This window comes from Pantherophis guttatus, chromosome 1 (assembly GCF_059756535.1).
Source record: "Pantherophis guttatus breed Tessera chromosome 1, ASM5975653v1, whole genome shotgun sequence".
NCBI classification, from domain to species: domain Eukaryota; kingdom Metazoa; phylum Chordata; class Lepidosauria; order Squamata; family Colubridae; genus Pantherophis; species Pantherophis guttatus.
This window is the reverse complement of record NC_142063.1, coordinates 79,537,799-79,565,768: the sequence shown is the minus strand read 5'-3', so window position 1 is coordinate 79,565,768 and position 27,970 is coordinate 79,537,799. Positions and strand designations below refer to the sequence as shown.

Below are 27,970 nucleotides of genomic sequence, written 5' to 3'. Positions count from 1 at the left end.
ACCATTTCCCGTACTTTTTTGCTTTCCTTTATAACAACAACAGAACAGTCATCTTCTGCTAGCTTGAAAAGGAGCAGAAATTTCTATTTTTTTCAGCAACGCTAACCATAGGAAGTATGCTAGGAAAAAAATCAGTTTCTCAGCAGGCCTATCCAGTACATTCCTATTAGTGTTTTAGAATGGCTTGAATATTTTTTAAGCAAGTGTGGAATGTTCCTGCTATTTAGATTTACAAATATGGATATACATTGACTATTTCAAAATTAATCATTTGTTGTAGGGGAAGAGATGAGGTGGGAAGTAGGTGCCTTCAGGAAAAGCTTTTAACGTGCTGTCATTTGCAAAATCCTATGGGTGGTCCTGGCAACAGGTGCCACTTCCCCTTTTTTCTTCTGACTAGCTGTGCTAAAAAACATCCATCTGGGATTCCAAACAATCTGTTGAAATCCACGCTAAAAGACAGCAAGAGAAGGTTTATTTTTTCCTTGTAACACTGATTTCTTCTGCCACCGTAAAAAAAAAACAAAACTTTTTTTCTTCCTCTTTCCGTCTGTCTCCTCTTTCACCTTCCACTCATGTTATGAGAATACTCCCAAAAAATAATGATCAAGATGCATAGTTGTTGTGAATCACTTTAATAAGCAGTAATGAAGATTTTCAGTATCCATTGCCTGTAGAATGTTTTAAACAATTGACTGTGGATGGGACTATATGGACCCTTGGCTCAATTTGTGAAATTCACTTCAGGATTAGAGCTTTTGTTTACACATTCCCTTTTCCCAACTGGAAGCATATGGAATTCTGCCAACTCTTCCCCCTATGCATTTTCTTTCTTGATTGGCAGGGCAATGCTGGAAGGAGGACAAGATTGGACATATACAGTCATCTATCTAAAATTCCTTACAATGCATAGCAATAGAGCCAGTTTGGTCTAGTGATTAAGGCACCTGGCTAGAAACTAGGAGACTGTGAGTTCAAGTACTGTGTTAGCCATGAAAGCCAGCAGAGTAACTCTGGGCCAGTCGCTCATCTCAGCCCCACTTGCAGGGGTTGTTGTTGTAGGGAAAATAGGAGGAAAAAACAGTATTGTGTGCATTTGTCGTTTTGAGTTATTTGTAGAATTAATCAAAGCAGGAAATAAACAAGCAAACAAATAAGGTTTTGTCCATCTTGTACTGAAGTATACATAGTTTGAAGCTGAGACCCAGTTTTAAGTGAACTGGGAGAATGCAAATGACCAGCTGTTCGCAAGGAATATAAATTCTTCCATTCCCCACCATCCAGTCAGAGCTGAAGAAGTTTCTTGGATGAGAAGCAAAACGTTGTCAAAAAACTCCCCAGAAAGTCCAGTTGCCTCTTGAAAAAGCACCTTTGGGATTCCCAATCTTGTTCTATTTTATTATAATCTACAAATATAGGTGCATATAGACAAACCATGATATTGTTGAAGACAGCATTTTAGCTGCTATATTGTAAAGAGTAAATTATACTGTATAAGTTCCTAAATTTTTAAATAATTCCAGTATTTAACAATCTCTGGCTAAAGCACTAAGTAGAATTGATGTAAAGTAAATCAATTGTTAACTATTATAAGAACAATCATAAAATGGCAAGACACAAGACACAAGACACAATTGGCTTCTTGCAATAGTTGAAATGTTTGCTGTCTGGGTTTAATGCTACTTCTGTCTGGGAAAAAAATTTAAGCCTGAAACTTGCAAAAGCTAAAAATAAGTCTCCTTTCCTCCTGAAAAAATCAACATAAAATTGATGGTAACATTATAGCATATCTACATGTACATATTTGATGCATCTTGGTAATCACAAGTGATAGTAAGACTAACAACAGAAAGGGTCAAGGAAAATCATTAATAAAATATATACAGTCATGCAAAGAAAACCTTAAAGAGAAAATTCTTTTATCCAATGAAAAAATAACTGTTCTAAGATTTGCTTAGTTAAAAAAAAAAGTGAAGATGGAATTAAATGCATACAGTATTTCAACCAGACACATGTAGTTAGTGCCATATCAGTATTTCCTGAAGCTGTATGTCTAACACTATTAATTTAGCTATTCTAAATGTTACCTAGTTATTAACATAGTTTAACAAGAAAAAACTTCCTTCCACCAAATACAGTATGGAAAAGACAGAACATATTCCTGGATTTTAATAGATATTGTATGTAAGAAGAAAATGAATAGTATTCTCCAGTAATACCCTTCTGATTTGGCAAAGATAAGATATTTGAATGTGCTAAATACTTCTTAGTAGTGACTACAGCAGTGAGTAAATATATTGCATATTCTCTATTAGAAACATATTCCATATTGGATATATATTATTGCATACTTGAATGGTATAAGGAAGAAATTTTAAAAAAACTGTTGATTTGATTTAGCTAACCATCTGATGTTTTGAAATGTCCCTTAGTCCATTCATGGCCAAGAGATAAGATTATAAAAAGCCATTCTCATCATTATCAAAATGACCTTTTGCTTCCATAGTTTAGCCCATTTCTTCTACTTTAGTCAACATAAATTCAAATGCCCAATTTTCATCAACAAAAGCAAGGCTCATTTAAGAGCTTCCACTTTTAGCTGATTAAATTGCCTCCAATTTACTGGAAACTGGAGCTTATCTATACAGAAAAATGTATTTTGGACCCATTATATTCGGCTTTAAGTTATCAAATTATATTGGGCCAAAGTTTGGAAAGAAATTATGATGAAATGATTCACTTTTGAAACATGAAACAAATTTTCTGAATTAAACTGATGGAAGCAACATTTGGAAAATCAAAGTCAACACTTAATAATTCTTTTTCTCAGAATGCTGTGATGGCAAATGGCTTTCAGGCTGATTTTAGCACAAATGGCTTTCAGACTAATCATCCCAAATCAGGATCAATAGACTTATTTAAAGCTTACTCATTCTTACACCTGTCTGTCATCAAAAAGCTACCATATCTAAAGAGAAAGGGGGGAGGGAGAGATCTGACAAAATAGAAGTTCTATAAATTTTTTAGTGAACATATGAAGATTTACATGACCACCAAACTCACTGAAGATGATTCTGGACAGATTACAAAAGTATAAACAGAGAGCAAACCTCAAGATGCCATCTAGGATAATGAAACATCTGCAAGAAAATAACTCAGAGAGCACCAAGGACTCTACAGTTGAATCCTGAGCTACAAATATTCTCTTCTATTAGAAATGAAACTATTCACTTAGGGCTTTCAAACTCCAGTCCCGGTGGTAATCTGGAATGATATTGGCTACAGAGTGCTGGTCATGCAGTTTCTTTTCCAAAACTAGATTAAAGTGGACTCTGAAAGTGGGCTAAGATAAATCCTAAGAAACAGATAGAAAAAGTAATGGCTGTTCGCATCCGGGCTATCATTTGCCCAAATACAACGTATTTAAAACTAGCATCAATGAAAGGTTCAGCATGTTATTTCTCCTTTTTAAAGATCTCTGCTTAAAGTTCAACTGATGGCAGAACAAGATGCACAGTTAAATCTCTGAGGAAACCATAGAAATTTGATAAAGTCAAGGTTACATTTTCCAAGGATGCTTAGAATTTATACTGTAGAAGGAACAGTAGGTCAAGAGAGTACATTTGCACCAGCAGCACGGCAAAATAATATATTGAGATTGTGAAACCAGACAGGATAAAAGAAACAAAAAACTAGATCTGCTGGGCAATGTTGAGACTAGTAAACATAGTGTACCAATATAGTAACTGCCTATGCAGAAAGTTGGGAAAGCAGCACTTGTTTTGTTTTTATTATTGCCTTTGGATTTTAGCAAACGTAATGTGCACTTTACTTACAGCTTTAAGTTTACGAAGATTCAATGCAAACGAAATTATTATTTATTTATTTATTAATTAAATTTCTATACCGCCCTTCTCCAAAAAGGACTCAGGGCGGTGCATAGCCAAAGTAAAAACAGAGCATACAAAATTTAAAAACAGTATTAAAATAATTAAATATTTTGGCCGTAAATTAAAACAACCCAATTTAAAATCAATTTAAAATTAAACTCAAGCCAGCCCAGCTAGTTGAAATAAATAGGTTTTCAGGGCCCGACGAAAAATCCGGAGGTCTGTTATTGTACGTAACTCTGGGGGAAGGTTGTTCCAGAGGGTGGGCGCCGTCACAGAGAAGGCTCTCCCCCTGGGGGTCGCCAGCCGACATTGTCTGGCGGACGGCACCCTGAGGAGGCCCACTCTGTGCGAGCGTACTGGCCGGTGGGAGGCTATTGGTGGCAGAAGGTGGTCTCGTAAGTACCCCGGCCCTAAGCCATGGAGCGCTTTAAAGGTGGTCACCAACACCTTGAAGCGCACCCGGAAGACCACCGGGAGCCAGTGCAGCTCGCACAGGAGAGGTGTCACATGGGAGCGCCTCATCGCCCCCATAATCCCCCATGCGGCCGTGTTCTGGACCAGCTGGAGCCTCCGGGTGCACCCCAGGGGGAGCCCCATGTAGAGAGCGTTGCAGTAGTCCAGGCGGGAAGTGACTAGTGCCTGAGTGACTGTGCGTAGAGAATCCCGATCTAGAAAGGGACGCAACTGGTGTATCAGGCGAACCTGATAAAAAGCCCCCCTGGCCACGGCCGTCAAATGGTCTTCTAAAGACCATAGCCGTGCGTCCAGGAGGACGCCCAAGTTACAAGCCCTCTCCGTGGGGGCGAGGAGAAATAACTCTTGACTGTACTTATTCTATCTATGAGCACTGCTATCCAGCTCCTTGCTGGGCAAATGGAAGACAAATGGGCAAATGGAAGACAAATGCTTCCATTTCAGTCAGCTACTGTGTGATGTGATACGAATAATGTCCCCTCCAGTCCCAGGCACTTTGTCCAAGGCTTCTGAAGGGACCCAAACTAGCTAATCTCTGGATGTTTGTTTGTTTGTTTTACAAATTCACCATGGAAACTCACCATGGGGTTCACTGGTTGAACTGAAACAATTATCCTTTCTTCCTTTTCTTCTTCGAACAAGGTGTAATTGACAAGAGTTCTGTCAGGTATCTCTAAGAGGCAGGAAGAATGATTAAATGGTGGGACATTCTAAACTGGTCTACATAAGGATACACCAGGCAGAAAAGTACTAAGGGAAGTCAACAGAAGACAAAAGTTATCTCAATGGAAGTCAAATCCTCTAAGAATCACCAATGGAAAGCAAAGCAAATGGAGATGGCTTTCCTGGCACAAATGGTGCTGGTAGTGGGGTCAACATGCAAGGAAATGCAAACATAGTTGAGTAGATGTGTATGGTACACCTGGTTCAGTCACAATGTTAGGTATCTCTGTGGCCAAAGTGGAAGAAGGAGTTAATCTAGAAAGGGATTTTTAAGGCTGACCTCACTACCAGCAGATTTATGCAGAGATGTCAAAGTGGCAAGAGATCTCAAAGTTGTAGTGTGGCAAACCTCTTAGATTTTTACCATGAGGACATTGGGTTTTAGAAAAATTAACAAGCATCCTTGTGCTTTTCCCCCCCGTTGTTTATTACCAGATATAGGCAAGTTTTCTTAGTTTCATTTTCAGAGAAGTAGAGCAATTTAGGAAGTATTCTGCTAAGGCAGTTAAGAATAATGTCTTCTTTCCCATGCCCTCTTCTCTATAGCTGTAAATACATAGGAATGTGGCAGTGATTTACAGCTACTCGTGCCAATTTATCTAAGTTAACTTGTTTCACTATGTGTAGTGTAGTTAGCTTAAGCTTGTGGCTATTTAGGGGTAGAGTTTTTTCTTCAATTTATCTTCAATTGTCTCCTGACTTATCAGAGAGCAAAGGTATTAAATTACACTGGTAATTTCTGGTCTTCTCTCTTCAGCCTCCATTGGTGTCCATCCCTCTTTTACCATGGCTTTCTCAATACATTATCCAAAAGCACTTCAAGAGTCTTGCCTCTGGTTCTCCTGGAATCATCAGGCATTCAGCACTTTAAACAGGCTGGAGTCCATTTTAATTTGCCAGCCATCATTTTTTCCTCTCTTTCTTCAAATCTAGCCAGATCCCCACTTTTCTATGAGAAAGTTTCTGCCTGTGAGAAAAAAAAAATGTTATTTTCTCTTCTCCCAGACATCCTTTACAGAAAAGAACAACAGGCTTGTCTGGGAGTTCACATCACAGGATGGCAGGTACTACTTTAACTGCTTTATGCATTATCTTCTGTTTTACCTTTTTTCTTTTGATTTCTTTGGCTCACTACTTGGAAGAGATATTAAAGTGTCGTGATGTGTCTATACTTACAAAGATCAGAATCGTGCAATTCACGGTATTCACGGTAAGACTGGATGGAAACAAAAGTTAGACTTTGAAGAAGCAGATAAGAAGAGCATTGATGCCTTTGAACCAGGGGTGAAATGCTCTCAGTTCAGACTGGCTTGGGCGAGTAGGTAGCGATGGCAGCGAGCAGTTGGTAGAACCGGTAGCAAAAATCCCTGCCCCGCCCCCCCATGCCCAGCTGAGCCGCGCGATCATCAGAGGCTTTTTTTCTTTTAAATGCCTCTGATGATCCCAGCTGAGTTGCCTGCTAAACTGAGCTGGGATCGTCAGAGCCTTTTGAAAGCATTTCTTTACATGGTTTTACATGTAAAAAATGGTTTTAAAAGTAAAAAATTGGTCACGCCCACCCCCAGTCAAATTACACCCCCCCACACAGAACCGTAGTAACAAATTTTAGTTTTTATTATTATTTCAAATTTATTTCAAATATTTCACCACTGCTTTGAACTTTGGTGTTCAAGAAGACTCTTGAGAAAATGGGCAGCCAAGGAAACAGACTGATGGATCATCAAACAAATCAACCTAGAGTTCTCAATCAAAATACAAATGACCAGGCTGAAATTATTATACTTCAGGCACATTTATGCAGAAATCTAGCTCTCTGGATAAGGCTCTAATGCTGGGAAAGGTGGAAGGAAAGAGAAAAAGAGGATGACCAATAACACTGTGGATGAATTAGTTATGTGGCAACAAAAGCACCATTGGAAGATCTGAAGAACCAGGTTAGAGATAGAATAACATGGAGAAAATCTAACTATATGCTTGCTAGAAGCTGAAAATGACTTGATGGCACACCATCAATCAATTAATATAATCTTATTTTCTGAATTTTGCATAATGTTGCTTACTGTGGAAGAGAATTGTGTGATGGGTAGATATGGATATAATGAGCTTGCCTTTAAGGTGGGAAAGCAGAATGAAAAGTTTTCCAGGGAAGAAATTGCACACTGATGATGGCGCCACTATAAACGGAGCCAACTACTGCGGCAGAATGAAGAGCTGGTGAGTAGACCACCTCTTCCTAATTCCTCTCTGACAAGGACTTGGGATCATCCACAAGCGCTCCAGACAGCTGGTCCTTGTGAGGGGACTGCAAGACAGCAGATTTAGAGCTCTGGGAGATGAGGAAATAGCTATCATGCTCAAACCATGGTCAACACTTTTAAAAGGACACAGGGTTCACATTTATTTTATTTAAATTTCACATTTCTGAGCCATTCATCTCCTTCAAAGAAGGACTCTGAGTTGTGTACAATAAAGTATCAAAATGTAAAACAGCATACTATAAAATTAAAAGCCAGTGCGCCAGGACTGGACAGAATACCTGCGCAGGAGCTACTGACCTGGGACCAGCCTTCTCTAGCAGCATATTACAACTTGCTGCTAGCCGCTGGCAACCTGCCAAAATATCTAGCCTGCTCGCGAGTGGTGTTTCTGGCCAAGACGGAAAAGCCATCAACTCTTGGGGACTACAGGCCTATCTCGATTGCCTCAACCATCCTACGGGCATTTCACAAGATCATGGCCCTGCGCTTCTGAGATACGCTTCAGCTCTCTCCCTTCCAACATGCGTTCCTCCATAGAGATGGCTGCCTCGAGGCAATGACCTTGCTACATACCATCTTTAAAATTTTTAAAATCTTTTAAAATTTTAGAATTAATTTTAAAAAATTTAAAAAAATTCAGGGAAGCAAAAATAATTACACTGTTAAAATGCGTCCTTTTTCCTATCACTTTCATAAATTGCTTCACACACACACACACACACAACAAATGGGTAATTAGAACTTTGGTTTTGGAAAGTTATGAACAGACTAAGTGTTAAGATGAAATACGATTCTGAATTCATTAAAATACAGAGGTATCTTGGTATTCATCATGAATTGGTTCTGGAAGGCACGATGAGTACAGAAAAAGATGAGTACCAAACAAGTTTTTCTCATAAGGAATAGTGTAGTGAGTCACAAGGCAGTTGACCCTGACAAGTTCTAATTTGTGTGTTGAGTACCAAACAAAAAATGAGTACTAGGACAAAATTTTTGTGTCAAAATGCGTTGAGTACCAAATTGGATGAGTTTCCAAGCAGTGGAGTACCAAGGTAACATTGTATTATATAGGATGGGACTTTGAAGGTTGGACACTAGAGGAACAAAAAGGAACCAAAGATTATAATTAATCTTTTAATTGACTCTGTAGCTCAGAATTGCTCTGAACTGTGAGATGAGCGGCAAATAAATTTGATAAATAAATAGACAAATTAAAACAGAAAAACACTTCTTTTCTACTTACTTTTTGTAGAAGGAGTGGCAGAACCACAGCCTGGAATCCCTATGTAACCACAAGTGAAATAAGTCCAACCTCTCCTTGAATTCTATTGACCCTTATCTAACTCCAAGCAGGTGCTAATGTTAGTTGAGAATATTCATATACACGAGTAGCAATAAATCAGTTTTATTGGATCTTCATGTGTTCACCTGATCTTTAATGCCCGAGATTTTTCTATTTTCTTTTGTATATCTTCTATTTTTCCTTTTTTTTCTTTAGTTTGTATTAATTCTTTGCCATTGTAGTTATAATTTTTAATAACTTTACTATTAAAAAAAGAAAAGCCCAATGAAGGAGGAACAGCTTCTTTCTTTGTTATCTTATGCTTAATTCTCTGCTGGAAATTCCTATTTCAGATGCTTTTAGGTTTCATGGTAGTAAAAGAATAGACATCTTTGCAAAGACATTAGTGAGACAATCACTGGAATTATCATCAACACCAAGCATGAGCACCCTAATCTCACTTGAAGTTGGCCTTGGTGCAATTATTCATCATGTCTATCTTCCCCCATCAGCTGATTAGTCAGTGGCTCAGTTGCACAACCAGAGAAGGGTCTGCCTCTTCCTCTTCCCTGGGAGTGTTAATTGGCCAGATGTCTTCCTTTACGCTTATTTGAACTTGGGAGAAGTTCAAATAAGTGTGGGAGGACCAACAGAGTCTACCCCTGGCAGAGTCCCGAAGATGTAGGTTCCCCATTCCTGCTCTGATTGGCAGATATTTTCCTTACAGGCTGGTGAAAGGGATGATCCAAAGCCCAACGAGGAAAAACAACTGCGATGTGTGTAAAGGATGGTAAACTCACAATTCTGGACACTACTATCTGACAGTGAAGCAGAAGCAACGGAAGCAGGAAAGGGTTTGGCCACAGGGGCAAGCAAATATTATGCTAACTTTGCTTTGTGCCAATTCTAGATTGAGTGGACATCACTTCAAGTAAATTGTGGAAAAATGACGCAGTGAGAAATGGAAGCATGATCATTATGTTATGGGTACACCATGTATTGCTGTAGGCAATACAAGTCAGTCTTGCGTTATCCAAATAAATTGGACAACGTCTTCTAGGTGGCAGAACTCCAGACAATTAGTAAATGGCAGACCAAACTACTAAAGAGACAGGACAGTTTCTCTTTACTGGCATTTAATGGTTATCTAGATTTTTGCTCCCCAGATCTGATACCCTTAAACATTTGTAGACTTTAACCATCAGGTTAGCCCCCTCCCCTCAAAAAATCCCCACATAGATCTGTATCATGTTTGAATATGCCTCATCAAATCGTCTCAAGTTAATCTGCAAATCTTTGATTTATTGGTTTCATCTTGTGAAATGAGTTGTCTTTATTGACATCATTTTTATGGTGGGGGGGGGGGGAAAGCCCTATCCACTTTGGGAAACCAAACACCAAATCCTGGAACTCTGGAGACTGTACTTGTCACGCACAGTTTCCCATCTTTATTGTACCTCTAAATTTAGCTTGAGAAGTCAGTGTGGTTGCCTTTTCCTGATTAGAAATTGAGGCTTTAGTTCCATCTACAGGCAAGATTCTTGCACAACTGGTGCTGCTTTCTGACTGCCTATTTTCTTTCATTGAGGTTTGCAAACTTTCATGCAACATGAAATGTTTCATTAAAGCATAAGGGAAAGACAAATTAAATCTTCAGAACTCACCCCCTCCCCCATCAATCTCTTTACACACACATGATTTTGATATTTCAGATTGATCCAATAATCACACTGTTTTTCTGCACTAGTTAATCACATGCTGACCAGATTGTGGTCAAGGCATAGGAGCTTGACAAAACACAGTTTTGTTGCTTGGTCCCTTTCCTCTAGAAATCAGTATTTTGGACTTTACAATTTGTATTTTACCATTTAGTTTCTTCTTCTGAAGAATTTCCTGAGAAATATCTGTGTATTGCAAAAAAAAAAAAAAAAAAAGCAGCAGCAGCAGCAAATATAGAATAGGTTCACACAACTGTGCTAAAACCATATAGGTAATCCTCAATTTATGACCACAATTAAGCCCACAATTCCTGTTGCTAAGCAGAATATTTCTTAAGTAAATGTTGCCCCATTTTATGACCTTTCTTGCCACAGTTGTTAAGTGAATAACTGCAGATGTTAAATTAGTAACACGGTTGTTAAGTGAATCTGACTTCCCCATTAGCTTTGCTTGTCAGAAGGTCACAAAAGGTGACCACATGACCCCAGGACACTGCAAATGTCATAAATATGAGTCAGTTGCCAAACATTTGAATTTTGATCACATGACCATGGGGATGATGCAATGGTCGTAAGGGTGAAAAAAGATCGTAAGTCACTTTTTTCAGTGCCGTTGTAACTTCAAACTACAACACTAGATGAAGTGTTGTAATTTGAGGACTGCCTACATTTTATTGTGTTTAGTTTAGTTTAGTTTAGTTTATTTGATTTGTATACCGCCCTACTCCCGAAGGACTCAGGGCGGTGAACAGCCAACAATAAAATACATAAATACACAAAATTTAAAAACCCGATAAAATCAAATTAAATTATTTGGCCCAGACAAATTAAAATACCCCAATAATTTAAAAACAGATTAAAATTTACATATTTAAAAAGGGAAGAGATTAGGCCAAGCCCGCTTGATGGAATATTTATCCAATAAGATACAACCAACATGATTTCAGGTAGTTTATTATATAAAACAGTGCAATTGTACAATGTACAATGACAGAAAAGTAGTAAATACCGTGTTTCCCCAAAAATAAGACCCTGTCGTATATTTTTTTGAACCCCCAAATAAGCGCTTGGCCTTATTTTCGGGGAGATCTTATTATTTTGGGGCGCAAGGAGCAAGACAGGGATCCTCTTGCAATCTTACCTGATTTCCAGCTCTGTCTCCCTAACCCTAATCAGAGGAAATGGCAGGGACCGACTGTGCATGCGGTTAAATATTTTCAGGGAGGGCTTATTTTCAGGGGGACTTATTTTAGTGCATGCGCTCAAAAGCCCGATTGGGCTTATTATCAGGGGATGTCTTATTTTACGGGAAACAGAGTATAATATTCACCAATTACTCCCCAAAGGCCCTCCTGAACAAGTCTGTCATTAATTTTTTCTTGAAGGCCAAAAATGAGGATTGCAATCTAAGATTGAGAGGGAAAGTGTTCCCCAACATGAGGTCTACCACAGAGAAACATTACTTGAGAGGCAACCCTTCACTGCATGGGAGACATTAAAAGACAGTAGAAAGTCCTCATTGGGCAAGTTGGGCAGGTCACCTTTATACAGAGAAGGAGGTCCAATTAATATTTCAAGACCAAGCTTAATAAGTCAAGACAATCACTTTCAATTGCACCCAGAAACTTATTAATAATCAATATAGCAATAGCACTTAAGACTTATATACTGCTTCTCAGCCCTCTCTAAGTGGTTTACAGAGTCAGCATATTGCCCCCAACTATTTGGATCCTCATTTTACCAACCTTGGAAGGCTGAGTCAGTCTTGAGCCAGTCAGGATCAAACTCCTGGAGTGAGTAGTGAGGTAGCCTGCAGTACTGCATTCTAACCACTGCGCCACCATGGCTGGGCACTTTAATATATCTTAAAGTTACATAGGTGTTACATGATTATTGCAGCTTTGACAAATATACAGGCTACCAACTGAGTTTGCACCAAATGCAATCTCTGTACTTTGGACCAATTGTGATTTCAAGGTGCCCTCCATAGTCACCCCCATAAAGAGAATATCGCAGCAAGCTAAAGGTCTGGTGAAAAGCCACCTATCCAGAGCCTCCACCTGCATTTTAAGCAGCAGCCCTGAATCTAACAGAACTACCCCATCCACAGACCTGCTCTTTATAGTGGCAGCGCTCTCTCTTCAAGTTATCATTAGTGAAAAATACCCTTTCTGCACAAACAACAACTCTGTTTTGCTTGAGTTCAATTTCAACCTGGCATCGTCCCATTCTAGACCCGGATAGTTTCCAGGCCCCTGTCCAAAACTTCCACTGTATCTCTGGCTCAACTCAGGATGGTGATGAATAGCTGAATGTCATCACGATAATACTGGTATTTCATCCTGAACCAAAAGACGATCTTTTCCAGCAGCTTCATATAGGTATTAAACAGGAGAGGTGAGAGCATCAAATCCTTTGGGATCCCACAAATGAGGACCTCAATGGCTAACCTCTTGTTCTTCCTGCTACTGATTGTTCCCAACCCAGGGGTGAAATCCAGCAGGTTCTGACAGGTTCTGGAGAACCAGTAGTGGAAATTTTGAGTAGTTTGGAGAACCAGCAAATGCCACCTCTGGCTTGCCCCAGAATGGGGAGGGAATGGAGATTTTGCAATATCTTTCCCCCAGGAATGGGGTGGGAATGGAGATTTTGCAGTATCCTTCCCCTACCATGCCCACCAAGCCACACCACGCCCACAGAACGGGTAGTAAAAAAATTTGGATTCCACCACTGTCCCAACCCCTCAGGAAAGAGCAAAAACCAGTGAAACATTGTGACCCCACGGCCATAGGATGCTATAATTGGAGTAATCGAATGTTGCTGAGAACTCTAAGAGAACAAGGAGTTGTGTGCTCCCCTTATCCAGATCCAGATTTACCCTTTGTTTCCCTCCACCCCAAATCTACTTTCCATTGCTTCATCTCCTGGAAGACTTCTATAAATTAAGGAGCTCCCTGGGATCAGCAAAGAACAAGAGGCTGTTCAGGGGCAATCTTGTTGCGACCTCCCTATTTCAAATGACAGATAGATCCTTGGCAGAATTGCCTATCCAATGATTAGGAAATTTCCCAAGTCCTTTGGAAGCACCCATTTCTATTAACTAGAATACAACTGAAGTTTTGTTGATAACACCCTTGACTTGGTTCACATAATACACTAATCCATAAATTAAGTTGGTTTTGTTTATGTATGTATGTATGTATGTATGTATGTATATATATATATATATGAATAACTCTACAATGCTGTTTTCTTTCTGTATTCATGTTATGCTTTGAGAACTGTATGCAATGAAATTTCACTTTAATGTATGCCAATTAGTGTACATTCAAAGTGACAATAAACTATTCTATTCTATTCCTATTCTAATTCTATTGTATTCTACAATATGTGTAAGTTTAAAATATGAAACTCCATGCCCTCAGTTAATTTCCTTTTTTAAAAAATCAGAGTTGGCAAAGGGGCATTGTCTCCCATGCAAGCTAATAGAAGTAGAAAAGTATTTACAGTATAAGGACCAGAACTGCTAATATGTTAAAGTACATATGTGACTGTGTGTGGGATAGAGTAGCTGAAAAACAGCTGTATTCCCATAGAAAAAAACTGTTTTCTTTGGAGCCAGCTTCTTTGGAGAAGCTATTCAGGAATACTTTAATTCTGTATTTGCCAAGCAAATTTAGCCAATTGTGGTTTATCCATAAACAAACCATAGTTAGCATGATGCATGAATCAGCCTGAGCCATTTTTTAAAAAACTGATTCACGCATAACTAAGCGACAAATTTTAAATTATGGTTTACTGAATAAGCCACAATTGGCTAATCTCACGCATAGTGCTAAATGCCATGCTGCTTGATTTACATATTTTCTGATTGACTGCAGGGATCACACATTACACTAATCTGAACCACATAATCCATAGTATGGTTAGTGTAACATGCAAATCCCAAATTCACATAAAGCCTTATGTGTATGTCTTAGCATGTTATATCAAACCAACCGCTGGGTTTGCAAATCTTGGTTTACGTTTTTTGCAAGTTATTGTAAACTCAACCAGTTGTGGTTAATTCATTAAACGATGGATAACCAAATAATGCACTCAGTGTCTTTATATTCTGCCTAAATCACTGCCAGGACAGGTTAAAGTAAACACAGCCTTAAGTGGAGCTGGACACCCAGTGACTGCATCTATACAATCTTCTTGTTTTCTTTAAGCTCCTGAGGACTACACGGGAGCTTTTCCAAAAGAAAAAAAAAAAAGTGTTCAGTCGCTCTAAGAAGAAGAAGAAAAGAACAATATCACCTCTCTAGCAATTGTACTACACTTTCAGAGACTTAAACCAACTGCGTTCAACGTATTGCAGCTAGTTAACAACGGACCCTCAATTCCTCCCCCGCGCTCTACTTACGCGGAAATCGTTCTCTCGCCTCTGGCTCCAGCTATTTAAAAGGGGTGGCCCGCGGAGGCGTGGCCTCCACAGGCCCCGCCCCAATGCATTCTTGCGCTTCTGCCTCGTTTAGCCCAGCCCGGCCGGGTTGCGGATCGTGTGATTGACACGGACCAAAGTTATCCCGGAATAAAGGAAGCACGCATGTGCCATCACACCGGATGTGAACATGCGTACTTGCGCCCCCAGCTTGCTTTACCCGGGATCTCGCTTTGTTAAAAAAAAAAAAAAAAAAGCTGGAATCCGTGCCGAGCCGTGCCAATTTATCCGATCCGTTCTGCGGCTTCTAGAGCTGCAAAAAGGGATAGGGGGAAAAAAAAAAGGCCATCTTTCTCACCCTTTCCCTTTCCCAATAAACGGAAGCCTTAGGTTTCCCAGGACCAATCAATTGAACCGAGCCAAGCCCGTTCCAGTCCCGGGAATAGCCGCTTCATGGCTTTTCGTGCCTCCGCTCGGGCGCCTTTGAGTTTGGATCCTTAACCGGGAGGTGGGCGCGGCGGGGAGATCGGAAGCTCGGGAAAAGCATGGATTTTCGAGGCAAGAAGTACGAGCGGGGCACTAACTGGTCGGATCCCGAGGTAGTGGAGCTTCTGCAACTGTGGGCTGACGACTCCGTGCAGGCGGAGCTGGAGAGCTGCCTGCGGAACCAGCACGTCTTCAACCGGATCGCCGAAGTGCTGCGCGAGAAGGGCATCCACCGCACCGGCGATCAGTGCCGGGAGAAGATCAAGAAAATGAAGCTCGAGTACCGTCGCATCAAGGACAACAACAAGGCTCCGCGCGGGGGCAGGACGTGGAAGTTCTACGAGGTGATGGACCGCGTCCTGGCCAGCCGCCCTCCGCTCGTCTACAGCGCCACCGGCAACGGCAACGGCAGCTACGTGTTGACGCAGCAAGGGCTCCCGGGTGGGGTGGTGGAGAGCTACCATCCCCACTTGGGCCCTTCTTCGGCGCTGACCTTCCCACCCTCTCAGCCCCCCGAGCAGATGGAGATCAAATGCGAGGAGGTGGATTCAGAGGACCAGTGCTTGATGCCTGAGCCTCTGCCTTCTCTCACTACTTACCAGCCTGGGGGCTCTGCTGAGGAGCAGGAGATAGACAGGGCCTTCCTGGAGAGGTCCCAGCCTGACTCACCCATCTCCAGGGTGGAGATCCCCATTGAGACCACTGTCTCCCTCTCAGGTAGGAATGCCACATCGATTCAGGCCATCCTGCAGAGCCTCTTATCCTGCTGCTGAAAAAAGGCTGAGCAGAGGCCACAGTCCCTGGTTCTTTCGAAGCACGCTGGGTGGCTGGGAACCCTACAGCTCCTGGATGGGTTTCCCCTCAGAGATGCTTGTCATTATGAAAGGTTTCTCCAGGTTTCCTATCTTCTTGCAACCTGAATTGCTTTTGCCCTGAGGAGAATAGCTGGATCTTTTTGCAGGACCTAACTGGACATCCTGTTAAATGGGCATCTGCCAAAACAGCATGGGTGTTGGGAAGTAGTTAAACAGCACACAGTAAGTTGTAATCTTCTCTTCCAGAATCCTGCAATAAAGACTAAAACAAAACAAAACAAAAAACCCAAGAGAGGAACAGTATTGCCCCCGCCACTAATCTTTTTTCCCTCCCCAATACTTCCTCCTTAAAGTTCTGTCATTTTTAGGGAACATTTCTCACTTCCGTTCTCTCCTTCAATTGAATGCTGGGGAAAAGAGAAATGGGATCACAGCAGTAGTGGGTTTCAATTTAGTTTGCTACCGGTTTGCTCGTGTGCGCACATGCGCAGAAGCGTCCAGGCGGGTGGGCGGAGCCTCCCAGCCCTGCCGCTACTGGTTTGCCTGAACTGGTAGCAACCCACCACTGGATCACAGTGCAAGAAGTGAAGTTGGTCTGCTAACTGAGCAGTGCCCTGAAGCAGGGTGGATTTGATTTAAATCAAGTCGATTTAAATCACAATTTAAATCACTAATAAAAAGGCTTGATTTAAATAAACTCGATTTAAATCATAATTTTTAAAGTGCAACTGTCATCTCTGTCCCGCAGCAGCTCCTCCTCTGACCCACTGTTGGGGAGGAAAATAGGGGAAAAATATCTGCCTACCAAAACAATGGGATAAAGGAATATCCCTGAACTTTTTTATATTTTTAAATCTATCCAAATATTTTAAATCAACATAACTGAAGCATGCTTGGAAACTGATCTTTGTAGTGTTTGATGTACAAACAGTAGCTTTAACCCCATGACAGACAATATTTAAAACAGGTTTAAATGAATTCAGGACAGAAGTAAATGGCTTTGGATCTCATAAAGACCAATTAGTTCTGATTACAAGTCAAAAGTACCCTGAAGGTTTAAACTCCACCAAGCAAATATACACTAGTTAGTTACTTAAACACCTTCAAGTCTTCATAAGCAGTCACAAAGTGAGTTTCTGCTATTGTTCTCTCCATTCATTTTTTCCAGGACCACAAGATCACCTGAACAGGTTTGTTAAAGCAGAAGAAACTTGTAGTAATACCTTTGACTATGGATTGGTGAAGTTCTGTTATTATTTTTAGGCCAAGAGGAAACAGCATTCTTGGAAACTTTCTTTTAGCAATCTCAGTGTATGATTGATTGGTGATGGAATAATTTAAGAAATGGACTATTTTTGGTTGGGAGCAAAACACTGGGATTCATAAAAGAAGATGATTACTTGGCAAATATTGTCTTTTTCATCAGTTTTGGTCTCTCAGAAGTCATTGGGTCTTAGAATCTTGTAGATGACAGATATTTCAAATAGAACTGTCCATTTGACAGTGTCTTAGGAAATCACCTGTATCTTTCTGAGGTCTCAAAATACTTTAACCAGGGTATAATCTAGGATTCTCTCTGTGTTTCTATATAATAGCTTATGATAGCAGAGATTTTAATGGAGAAAGCAAACAATTCTCAGTGCTTCTTTAAGTTTTTTGTTTTGTTTTGTTACTGGCACTTATATTCTGTAGAAATATATGTGGCAATACAGATTCAGCCGATCATATTAGCATACTTGTTTAGCAGTAAACAAACTTTTTAATTGATTAACTTTATTAAAATGTTTATAACCTGAACTGTATCAATATATATATAGTGATAGATAGATAGATCGATAGATCGATAGATCGATAGATCGATAGATCGATAGATAGATAGATAGATAGATACACACACATATAGATATAGATAGATATAACATAAGACATCAAAAATAAAAACAGTGCTGTCACTGAGACCTCACAAACTGGACTGTATACTATAAAATGTTCACAGGAGCTAGAAACCTCCCCCCTTCCTCATACAATATGCTGTTTTTTTATATTCAGTCAGATGTATAGAGGGAATGATGGGCAGTGTGCTTCTGTGCAGTATATCCAGAGTAACACATTCAGACATAACTATACATTGGGCTCTACCCCCCATTTCAGCAGAAAATGTAAATGAAGCTGGAAGAAAAACTTTAATGAAGTAATCTATAGGATGAACTCCCATGTGGTGATGGAAGTTATTTAGCTGAAGCAGATGAATTAGCTTAGATTTATTTTTAATAAACCCTTATGAATAAACTGTTATCAGACCCTAATCCTTTACTTGGAACCACTTATAATTATGACTGGAGGTTTGGTAAGACTAGGATATCTCTCAACTTTTGCATGTAGCCATTTTGCCTATTGAATTAATGTGGAACTGTACAATAGCCTTGGTCTAAGGAGAAATGCTGGATGGGATGATGGCTAGATATGCATTATACCCTAAGCCAAAATGGGATTTTTTTTCTCATTTATTGTTTAGTGTATTCAGCAAAGCCAGCTACTATAAAATATTATATACTTTATAATATAGTACACTGGGGATTCAGCTGCATTCTTGTGTCTGTGTAACATACATTATCTATTATATAAAGAAAAATGTGCATTGCTCAATATTCTTTGTTGTATGCAACTCATGTAAACTGAAATGTAACTCATTTACTCAGTTTGTCAGGAGTCAGATTAAAAGACGATAGCAGATAATCATTTAAGCAACTTTGACCTTTGCACAAAAAAAGAATTGTTAGGGTTATTTATTCTTAATCTGCTTACTCTTAGGTTTCAGGGAACCTAATGCAGTTTCTTCATCCCGGATCCAAAGTCTAGGGGCATGGCCTGGTTTTTCTACTTTGCACCGCTTGAGGAAGAAAAGGAAAGGCCAGCGGTTAAAAGATCCTATGGATGCCCTGCTGTTGAAGACTTTAACCGCCCAGCGGGAAATGGAGGAGCGCTTTCTGCAGATGGAGGAACGCCGCCTTCAGCGAGATGTGGAAGTGGAGGAGCGCCGAATCCAACTGGAGCAGCGACGCTTTGAATTGGAACGGGATCATGACTTCCGTATGTTCAATGTCTTTGCCCAAATGCTGAACGTCTTAAAGCAGGGCAATCAGGGCTCTTGTGCAACTGGAGTAGCTTCAAATGTAGACCTTCACCAAACATTCTCCAATTCCACAGAAATAGGAGAACGGCTGTCAGAAGAAGCCAAGGCCCTCCAGTTAGGGCAAACCAGATTGGATAGCGCAACTAAGGGGTTGCATTCCTGCCACCATGCTGATTTTCAAAACAGCTCTTACCTCTCTGTCCGAGGTAATATGGCTGTTGCTTCGATGTTCTCAGAGGAGGTGTACCAGCTCTACCATGATGACAAGTATGATGAGGACAAAAACCCCAGTGTGAGTAAAAAGTCTTGTCGTTACTTGTCTCTAAATAAGCTCCATCACTGGAGGTTTTTAAGAAGAGATTGGACAACCATTTAACTGGAATGGCATAGAGACTCCTGCTTGAACAGAGGGGTGGACTAGAAGACTCTGTTCAAACTCTGTTATTCTGTTATTCTTTATCCTGATTTTCAATGACTATTATTTATTCTTTCTTCAAGAAAGAAAAGCTTTAACAAAGATGTTATGTCTTAGTTCTTCAGTGGGGAATTTAAATGACTGAATTAGGCTTATTTGAGATGTTGAGAGCATTTTATGGAATATATGTCCAATGCAGAAGGAAATAAGGAAGGAAATTTGTTCATTCATGAACTATCTTGGTATATTATATAGGACAGAAAGGAAGATAATTGCTATTCTCTAAACCTACCAAGACATTTATTTATTGAGTTGACAACTATCTTGGACTAAACTTTTTTTTAAAAAAAAAAACTTAACAAAAAGATGAACTTTAGGCAGTAGCCACACTAGGGGTGAAATGGTTTAATAATTTTCTCTATAACTTCCATGTAAATTTCCTTGCCTCATCAGGCAGAAATGAATATTAAATGAAAAGATCTTGCATTATTTATTTTAAAATGGCTTGATTTTAGAGTTAATTCTCCTAAATATGGCAAATAAGAACATTTTAAACCATAAAGACTAATGCTATTTTTTAATGCCAAGAAAGAATGCCAACCACACAAAGTCATTGTGATTGGGTCCTATTTTTAAGAGAGAGTGACCCTGAGTACCATATTTTTCAGAGTATAAGACACACCTTAGTTTTTGGGGAGGAAAATAAGAAAAAAGCTGATTGGCAGGTGGATTGGCCTCCAGGAATACCCCCAATCAGCTATTCCCAGAGGTGAATTTTAGCAACAGGTTCCTTGGTTGTGAGCTCTGTGCCTTTTTTTTTTTTTTTTTGCTTTTTTTTCTGCCTCTGAAACTTCTGAAACTGTTTCAGAAAAAAAAAAATCCTACCTCCAAAACTGAGCTTCAGAAAAAAAGCCATTGAAGCTCTGTTTGGGGGCTTCTTTTCTGAAGCTTCTTTTCTGATGCTTTTTTCAGCCTCCGTTTGAGAAGCTGGGCGAGGCTACATTTGGAGTATAAGACGCACCCAGATTTTCACCCTCTTTTTTGGGGGGGAAAGGTATGTCTTATACTCTGAAAAATACAGTACTTTACTTGGCATGTGCTTCTAAATTTGTAGTGCAGATGATTTACATAGATGGCTAAATATTTTAAATCAAAGAAGAGCGGTTATGTTCTATTTCATTTTCATCAATGGATTCAAGGTAGATTTTCAGGTAGTTTCCCATCCAGACCCAAGCTAGACTATGACCTGTTAGCTTAAGTTAGTTGAAAGTTGGGACACCAGAGATTTCTCAATTATAGCTCCCAGTATCTATTAATATGGACATGCTTTCTGAGATGTTGAGAATTTTAGTATAGTAGCATTTGCAGGACCATACATTCCCCGTCTGTAAACAAAATAATTTGCCAGAAATACCTATTTTTATGATGGTTTAGAATTTTTTGTTCCATTTCACCCTTCATTGCTGACATTACGTTCTTAACACTGATTATAGTGAGTTTTATCCTTCTGCCAAATTTAAAAACTAGGGTCAGTGTAGATTCTATAGTGATTTTCACAGTAGTTCTTAGCTTTTTCTCCAAAGCAACATTAGTAGAGTTTTCTGCAGATTAACTTTTATTTTACATGCTTAATACGTGACTCTTCCATCCTAAAGAACTTCCAGAGCTGCTTACTGTAAAAAGACACGCTTTGCTCCGATGATAAACATTAAAACAGCAGGGCATCCAAATGGAAGCAGCATTAATACTACTATCCATCAATAAAACCAGCTATGCTAGCTCTAATCAGCATGATGTTTTTATATTATATAAACCTCAAATAGCTATCTTCATTTCAAACTTCATTCAAAATGTGAGTTTTTTTAAAAAAACCCAACCTAATTACATTTTTTTTAGCTAAGAAGCCCATTACAAGAATGCTAATCTTTTAGTTCATTCTCCCATAGCAATCAGTATAGACTGTGTAATATAGCTGAACTGTTGAACTGATTTGGTTTGGATTCAAACCCTCTCTTAGCCATTAATTTTAGGGTTTTTTAAAAATACTGTTGCTCATTTAAGTTAGCTTACTGGACTTTTGATGAAGATTTTGAAGAGTACTGGGCCTAAAACAGAGCTTTGGGGTATGTCACTGCATACTTCCCTCCATGTAGATGCAGTTCCATTGAGGAGTACACATTGAGTGCGGTTGGTCAGCCAGTTATGAATCCATCTGGTGGTGATGCTGTCTAATCCACATTTTTCTATTTTATCAAGTAGTAGGTTATGGTCTACTTTATCAAATGCCTTACTGAAGTCCAAGGAAATTATATTGACAGCATTCCTCTGGTCCACTAATTTTGTCACTTTGTCAAAGAATACAATAAGATTAGTCTGGCATGATCTGTTTTTGACAAACCCATGTTGGCTTTTGGTTATTACTTTGTTTCTAGGTATTCGCTGATTCGTTGCTTGATTATCTTTTCCAGAATCTTCCCTGGTATTGAGGTCAGGCTGATAGGTCTGTAGTTTCCTGGATCTATTTTTTTTCCTTTTTTGAAGATGAGAACTACATCAGCTCTTTTCCAGTCCTCTGGCAGTTCCCTGGTGCCCCAGGTTCTTTGAAAGATATAGTTCAGTGGTTCTGAGAACTCGTCTGCCAGTTTCTTCAGAACCTTGGGGTATAATCCATCTGGTCCTGGTGATTTGAACTTGTCTAGTGTAGACAGGTGCTCACTTACCATTTTCTTCCCTATTTTAACTTGTGTTCCTAATCTGTTTTTTGTGGTGCTGTTTTTGATAGGTTGAATTATTTTTTTCCTTCGTGTAAAGACAGATGCAAAAAACTAGTTAAGTAGTTCTGCTTTCTCCCTGTTGCTTGTCACATTCTTGCCACTTTCTCCCAGCCAATTGTTTCCTTGATTTTTTTTTCTTGTTTTTAACATGTTGGAAGAAGCTTTTTTTTTTTGTTATTTTTTACTTTTGTCACAATCCTTTGTTCATTTCCTCACTTCATCTTTGTAGGCTCAGGCTATTTGCTGATATTCTGCCTTAGTTTTGTGCCCCTCTTTCCACTTTTTATACTTGTCCTTTTTGTCTTGCAATTTGTCAGAAGGTTCTTTATGCAGCCATTCTGATTTCTTTTGAGAGCTGTTATTTTTCTTCTTCACTGGTATTGTGCTAGACTGGGCTTTTATAATCTCACTTTTCAAAATTTCCCAAGCTTCTTGAGTTGTTCTCCCCTTGAGGATTCTCATCCATGGAACCTTCCCAAGCTTTCTCTAAGTTTATTGAAATTAGCTCTCTTAAAGTCCAAGACTCTAGTTTGACTTTGTTCTATTGCTTGTGCTTGCATAATGTTGAATTCCAATATTGCATGATCACTGCCTCACCCCCAGGTTCCTGTAGCTTCAATACCTTCTATCATTTCATATCTGTTAGTGAGAATTAAGTCCAATATGGCTGATCCCCTTGTTCCCTTCTCTACTTTTTGGGAAACAAAGTTGTCTGCTAAGTTTGTTAGGAACCTGTTGGATCTTCCACTTTGTGCAGAGTTTGTCTCTCAATTGATGTCATTACTATTGTGATGTGTTTGCTACATACTTTAGTTAACTGACTTCCAAAAAGTTCATCTATTTTCTCTGTTTGGTTGGATGGCCTATAGTAGAGACCTATGGCAATGTCACCCCCCCTCCCTTTAATATTGACCCAAATGCATTCAAGATAATTTTTGTCATTGTTGTGCTCTATTTCTGTAGAGATGTAGTTAATTTCTTATATATAGTGCAATTCCACCTCCTCTTTTATTTGGTCTATTTCTTATAAATAATTTAAATCCCTCTAGCTGTATGTTCCATTTGTGGGTTTCATCCCACCAAGTTTCTGTAATGACAGCAATATAATATCTTTACAAGTCTTCCACACGCACACAAAAAATCCACACAAAATGAAACATAACAACCTCTTGACTCATATGTAGTATCTTCTATCATAATCCTCTTTCCAGAATCTTTATTGGCTCTAGTAATGCTAAAGTTTTATAGAACACAATTTTGAGGTAGCTAATAGGATAGCAAATAATAGGATAGCAAATTTCATTGTTTTTAATGAAACATTTATCTGTATTCCCAGGGCATCATTAATTTGGCTGTCAGCGAGAACAAACTCTGCTTTGATCTAATATCCAAAAAGGTAAGAATATTGTAAATACCCATCATTCTTAAGTAATAGTGATCATCAGGTGATGTCATTTTATGATAATATTTACAAAGTAAATAATTTCCCAGATGAGTCACGTAAGGTTTATATTGTTTTTTCTCTTTTATTACCTATTTTTATTACCAACTTTGTTCTCTTCCTAAATAACCGAATGCTTCTTCCTTCATCATGGACTGTGGGCATTTGAGAAATCTGTTTAGGGAGATTTGTTGGGTCACTAATACATGAATTACAATACCAATCTAGTTTTTAATCCATGAACCTCAGCCAAATGGTTTCATGTTAAATGGATAAATACTTTTAGTCCCTTATTCCAGTGGTGAAATCCACATTTTTTTACTACCAGTTCTGTGGGCGTGGCTTGGTGGGCATGGTGTGGCTTGGTGAGCGTGGCAGGGGAAGGATACTGCAAAATCTTCATTCCCACCCTACTCCAGGGGAAGGATACTGCAAAATCTCCATTTCCTCCCCACTCCTGGAAGAAGGATATTGCAAAATCTCCATTCACATCCCATTCTGGGGCCAGCCAGAGGTGGTATTTGCCGGTTCTCTGAACTACTCAAAATTTCCACTACCGCTTCTCCGAACTGCTCAAAATTCCTGCTACCGGTTCTCCAGAACCTATCAGAACTTGCTGGATTTCACCCCTGCCTTATTCCCTATCCCAGGTCTTTTATGGAAGAAGAGGAGAGGGGAGCAGTAGCCAAAATCTGGTAGATTGTGATAGGAAGCAAAGCAACTGCTTTCTTTTAAATTGATGGCAATGCAGTTTAAGCACAGTATATGTATGCGTTTTATACATATTTTGTGAAAATTACTAAATAATAGTGAACTAAATCACTCAATAAAAACATAGGCCTATTTCATACTATTCAAAGTCATGGGTTGTACACTTGTAGTTTCTTAGACAAGCAACTCTTGATTGAGTTCATCCAACTAAACCAAAAAGAAAGGACTCACAATGTGCATACCCAACTTCACTGTGTGTGGTTCATTTGCAAGATACCTTCCAAGTGAAGAAGGAAATTATCAACCTTCATAGCTTTTACTTGCTAATTTCCAGACCGTTTCCTGGCAATATGCGTAATAATTTTGTCCTCTCCTTCTCATTGCTGATAGCTGACCCAAAGTGCCACGAACCTCACAGATCCTTCCCTGCTGCAGTACCCTGATTGGAAGGGCCATATGTTGTAAGTAGCCTTGGTCATGAATCTTCACCCTCTTTTGTCAGAAAGTCTGAATCTGTGTTTTCCATGATACAGCCTAGAGAGGAATGAAGATACCATTTGGAAAACTCTAATTGCTTTTGTATCTTCTTCAGTGTACGAGAAGAAGTGGCTCGATTTTTGACCTATTACAGCAAAGCCCCTGCACCTCTCAAAACAGAAAATGTAAGTCAACCTACTTTGGGGTTTGTCTGATTTTTTTTTTCTCCCTGCAAGTGACTACCATTATGTGTCAGAAAGTCTTCAGGGTACTCCTTGCTTAACAACCGGTCTGTCAAGGTTCTGACTAAAGAATAAATGAATGTCATTTAGCAACTGTTCAAAAAGACCCACCAAAAAGTATTTACAAACCAGATTTGAATTCTGACATCCACCCCCATGGTCATGGTATTGCATTTTGGATATTTGGCAGCTGGCCCACATTTATGGCCGTTTGCAGTGTGCTGCGATCACATGGCTGCGATTTACAATGTTCCAGTTTCCAGCAAAAATGTCCATTGTGAACAATGGGGTTGCTTAATGACCACAGTGTTTGCTTAATAACCGTGGCTTTACTTTACGGTTGCTGCATTTGCATAAAATTTGCTGCAAAAAGATATCGTAAAATTGGATTGGTAATATGATGACCCACTTAACAACCAGCACAATTTCTGACCATAATTCTGGCATCAACTATGGTTATAAGTCAAGAACTATGTTAGGAGTGTGTAGAAAGCAAGTGGATGGTACTAGGAAAAGAAGTTGCAGAGTGATAAAGACAGCAGAAAGTATACTTTTGTGTCACAGGTTTTCTAATCTCTCATCCCTGCCCTCCCAATTTCTCAACACATGTATCTATTGTAGCAATGCAAAAAGAAAATAAATGTTTTTTTTCCTTGGGGTGGACAAGCTTAATGTATTCTTGAGTGAGGAGCTGCCAACACAACATATGTGCACACTTTAAACCCAAGAATACATTAAGGCAGAAGCTCATCCACCCCAAAGATAAAATAGCCAGACACAAACTGAGCAATGTGGTATAAGCAGTGCAATGCAGCGAGATATGTTCAGATCTATAATTGGGGAAACAAGCCAAGCACTTTTTTTTTTTAATTTGATTTATATGCCGCCCTTCTCCGGAGACTCAGGCGGCTTACAATGCGTTAAGCAATAGCCTTCATACTTTTGTATATTTATACAAAGTCAGCTTATTGCCCCCACAATCTGGGTCCTCAATTTACCTACCTTAGAAAGGATGGAAGGCTGAGTCAACCTTGAGCCTGGTAAGATTCGAACCTGCAGTAATTGCAGGCAGCTGTGTTAATAACAGGGTGCTTTAAACCACTGTATTAGTACCACTGTACTACCAAGGCTAGTACACTTCACAAACACATGGCATAACAGAGGAAAACAAGTCCATCAGGACAGGATTCAGCAGTTCATCTGCATCTGAAAGACAAAGGTCACTTTTTTGAAGACAGCAAAGTTCACATTCTGGACAGATAGAACCACTGGATTGAAAGAGGGGTCAAAGAAGCCATCTATGTTAAAAGCGAACAGCCCTGTTTCAACAGAGAGGGAAGAATACAACACCACCTATCTCCTGTTTACAACAGAGTCCTTTCAGCAGTCCCAAGAAGGTTCCACACTCATTTGTACTCTGATTCAGAGGTTACTCTGAGGATAAACCCTCAAGTGACCTCAACAACTCTCAGAGAGCTAATGGCCAACTCTCAGAATGCTAACAACCAGATGACTGCAAATATATAAATCTTTACATTCCCCACCGTTCAGTTAGAACTGAAGAAGCTTTTGGATGAGAAGTGAAATGTTTTCAAGGGGGAAAAAACCCCCCCAAGAAAATCCAGTTGCCTTTTGGAAAAGCATCTTTGAGACACAAATAGGAGGAGTTGCTGTAGCCTCAGAAGTCTGAGCCTCAGGAGGTGGTTTCCTTTCTTGAGACCGCTACTTGCCTACGTGCTAGGGGACATCAGTTCATTTGATAATTTAGCTTAGAATGAGAGGAATATGCGCTCTGCAGTGCAATGCAGAGTGTCTTTCAGATACAAAATCCTGTCCTGATGGGTTTATTCTCCTTTGTTGTGCTACAGAGTGACCTTTGTCTATCCATGGATGTACTCTGAAGTGAATCACAAATTCGTAGTAGAAAACTTTATGGGAAAGAAGGACTATCCTTCAAGTTTATTTATTTGTTTATTTAACATATTTATATTGCTCTCCACCTACCAACGTGACATCAAGATGGTGCTGTGCAATTCTCAGCACCCAGTGGAATACCTGCTGCCCAGTGGTTAAGGGAACCCTAGGAGGGCTGGTAACACTACCACAGAAGAGTTCAGTTGTCACTCCTTATTTGTTCCTCCTCAACCAGATCAAATAAACCAGGATAAGAGCATCTATGGAGATTTTCAGTCATCCAGATCATGGTTGTCCCTAAGGTGCTTTTTTCAAAAAGCAGCCGGACTTTGTTTTTCCTTGAAGATGTTTCGCTTCTCATCCAAGAAGCTTTTTCAATTCTGACATCAAGAAGCTTCTTGGATGAGAAGTGAAACATCTTCAAGTAAAAACAAAGTCCGGTTGCCTTTTCAAAAAGCAGTTTTGGGATAAGAGGGGGTTATGGTAGAGAAAGAAGAGAATGGATAATCCTTGGTGCTAGAAATCTTATTGGAAAGAATAGTCTCTCTAGAAAATAATATCTGTCTGAATATCTTTTCTCTAGGTGATTCTGCAGAATGGCTGTGGATCTTTGTTTTCTACTTTAGCTAACGTTCTGTGTGATTCAGGAGGTAAGTGAGCTGGAGCAATTTAAAATACAAATTTGTTAGATGGTAGCAAAGCAGGAATTTTTGCAGAAGAGGAATGAAATTGTTTAGGTTTCATGGGTGAACATGTGTGTACATGTGATACAGAACATATGTTCTGTA

General features: G+C 39.5%; 2 protein-coding genes across 7 annotated transcripts in view; one reads left to right on the top strand and one right to left on the bottom strand.

The window, feature by feature from the left end:
• Nucleotides 1–14,946, bottom strand: part of LOC148116464 (uncharacterized) — a 45,716-nt gene extending 30,770 nt beyond the window's left edge. For 3 of the 6 annotated variants that reach the window (XR_015729553.1, XR_015729552.1, XM_087876947.1), the window contains exon 1: nucleotides 14,757–14,893. The gene's annotated coding sequence lies outside the window, so the exon portion shown is untranslated. Of the gene's footprint in view, nucleotides 1–14,756 lie in introns of all 6 variants that reach the window. The other 3 variants (XR_015729548.1, XR_015729550.1, XR_015729549.1) reach the window with 3 other exon arrangements.
• The window catches only part of LOC117665489 (1-aminocyclopropane-1-carboxylate synthase-like protein 1), a 37,426-nt gene continuing 24,307 nt past the window's right edge, over nucleotides 14,852–27,970 (top strand). The window contains exons 1-6 of the mRNA XM_034417408.3: nucleotides 14,852–15,977; nucleotides 18,887–19,500; nucleotides 23,734–23,793; nucleotides 24,940–25,010; nucleotides 25,142–25,211; nucleotides 27,766–27,832. Of these exons, the coding sequence (XP_034273299.2) occupies nucleotides 15,320–15,977; nucleotides 18,887–19,500; nucleotides 23,734–23,793; nucleotides 24,940–25,010; nucleotides 25,142–25,211; nucleotides 27,766–27,832 (1,540 nt within the window). The 5' untranslated portion in view covers nucleotides 14,852–15,319. The remainder of the gene's footprint in view (nucleotides 15,978–18,886; nucleotides 19,501–23,733; nucleotides 23,794–24,939; nucleotides 25,011–25,141; nucleotides 25,212–27,765; nucleotides 27,833–27,970) is intronic.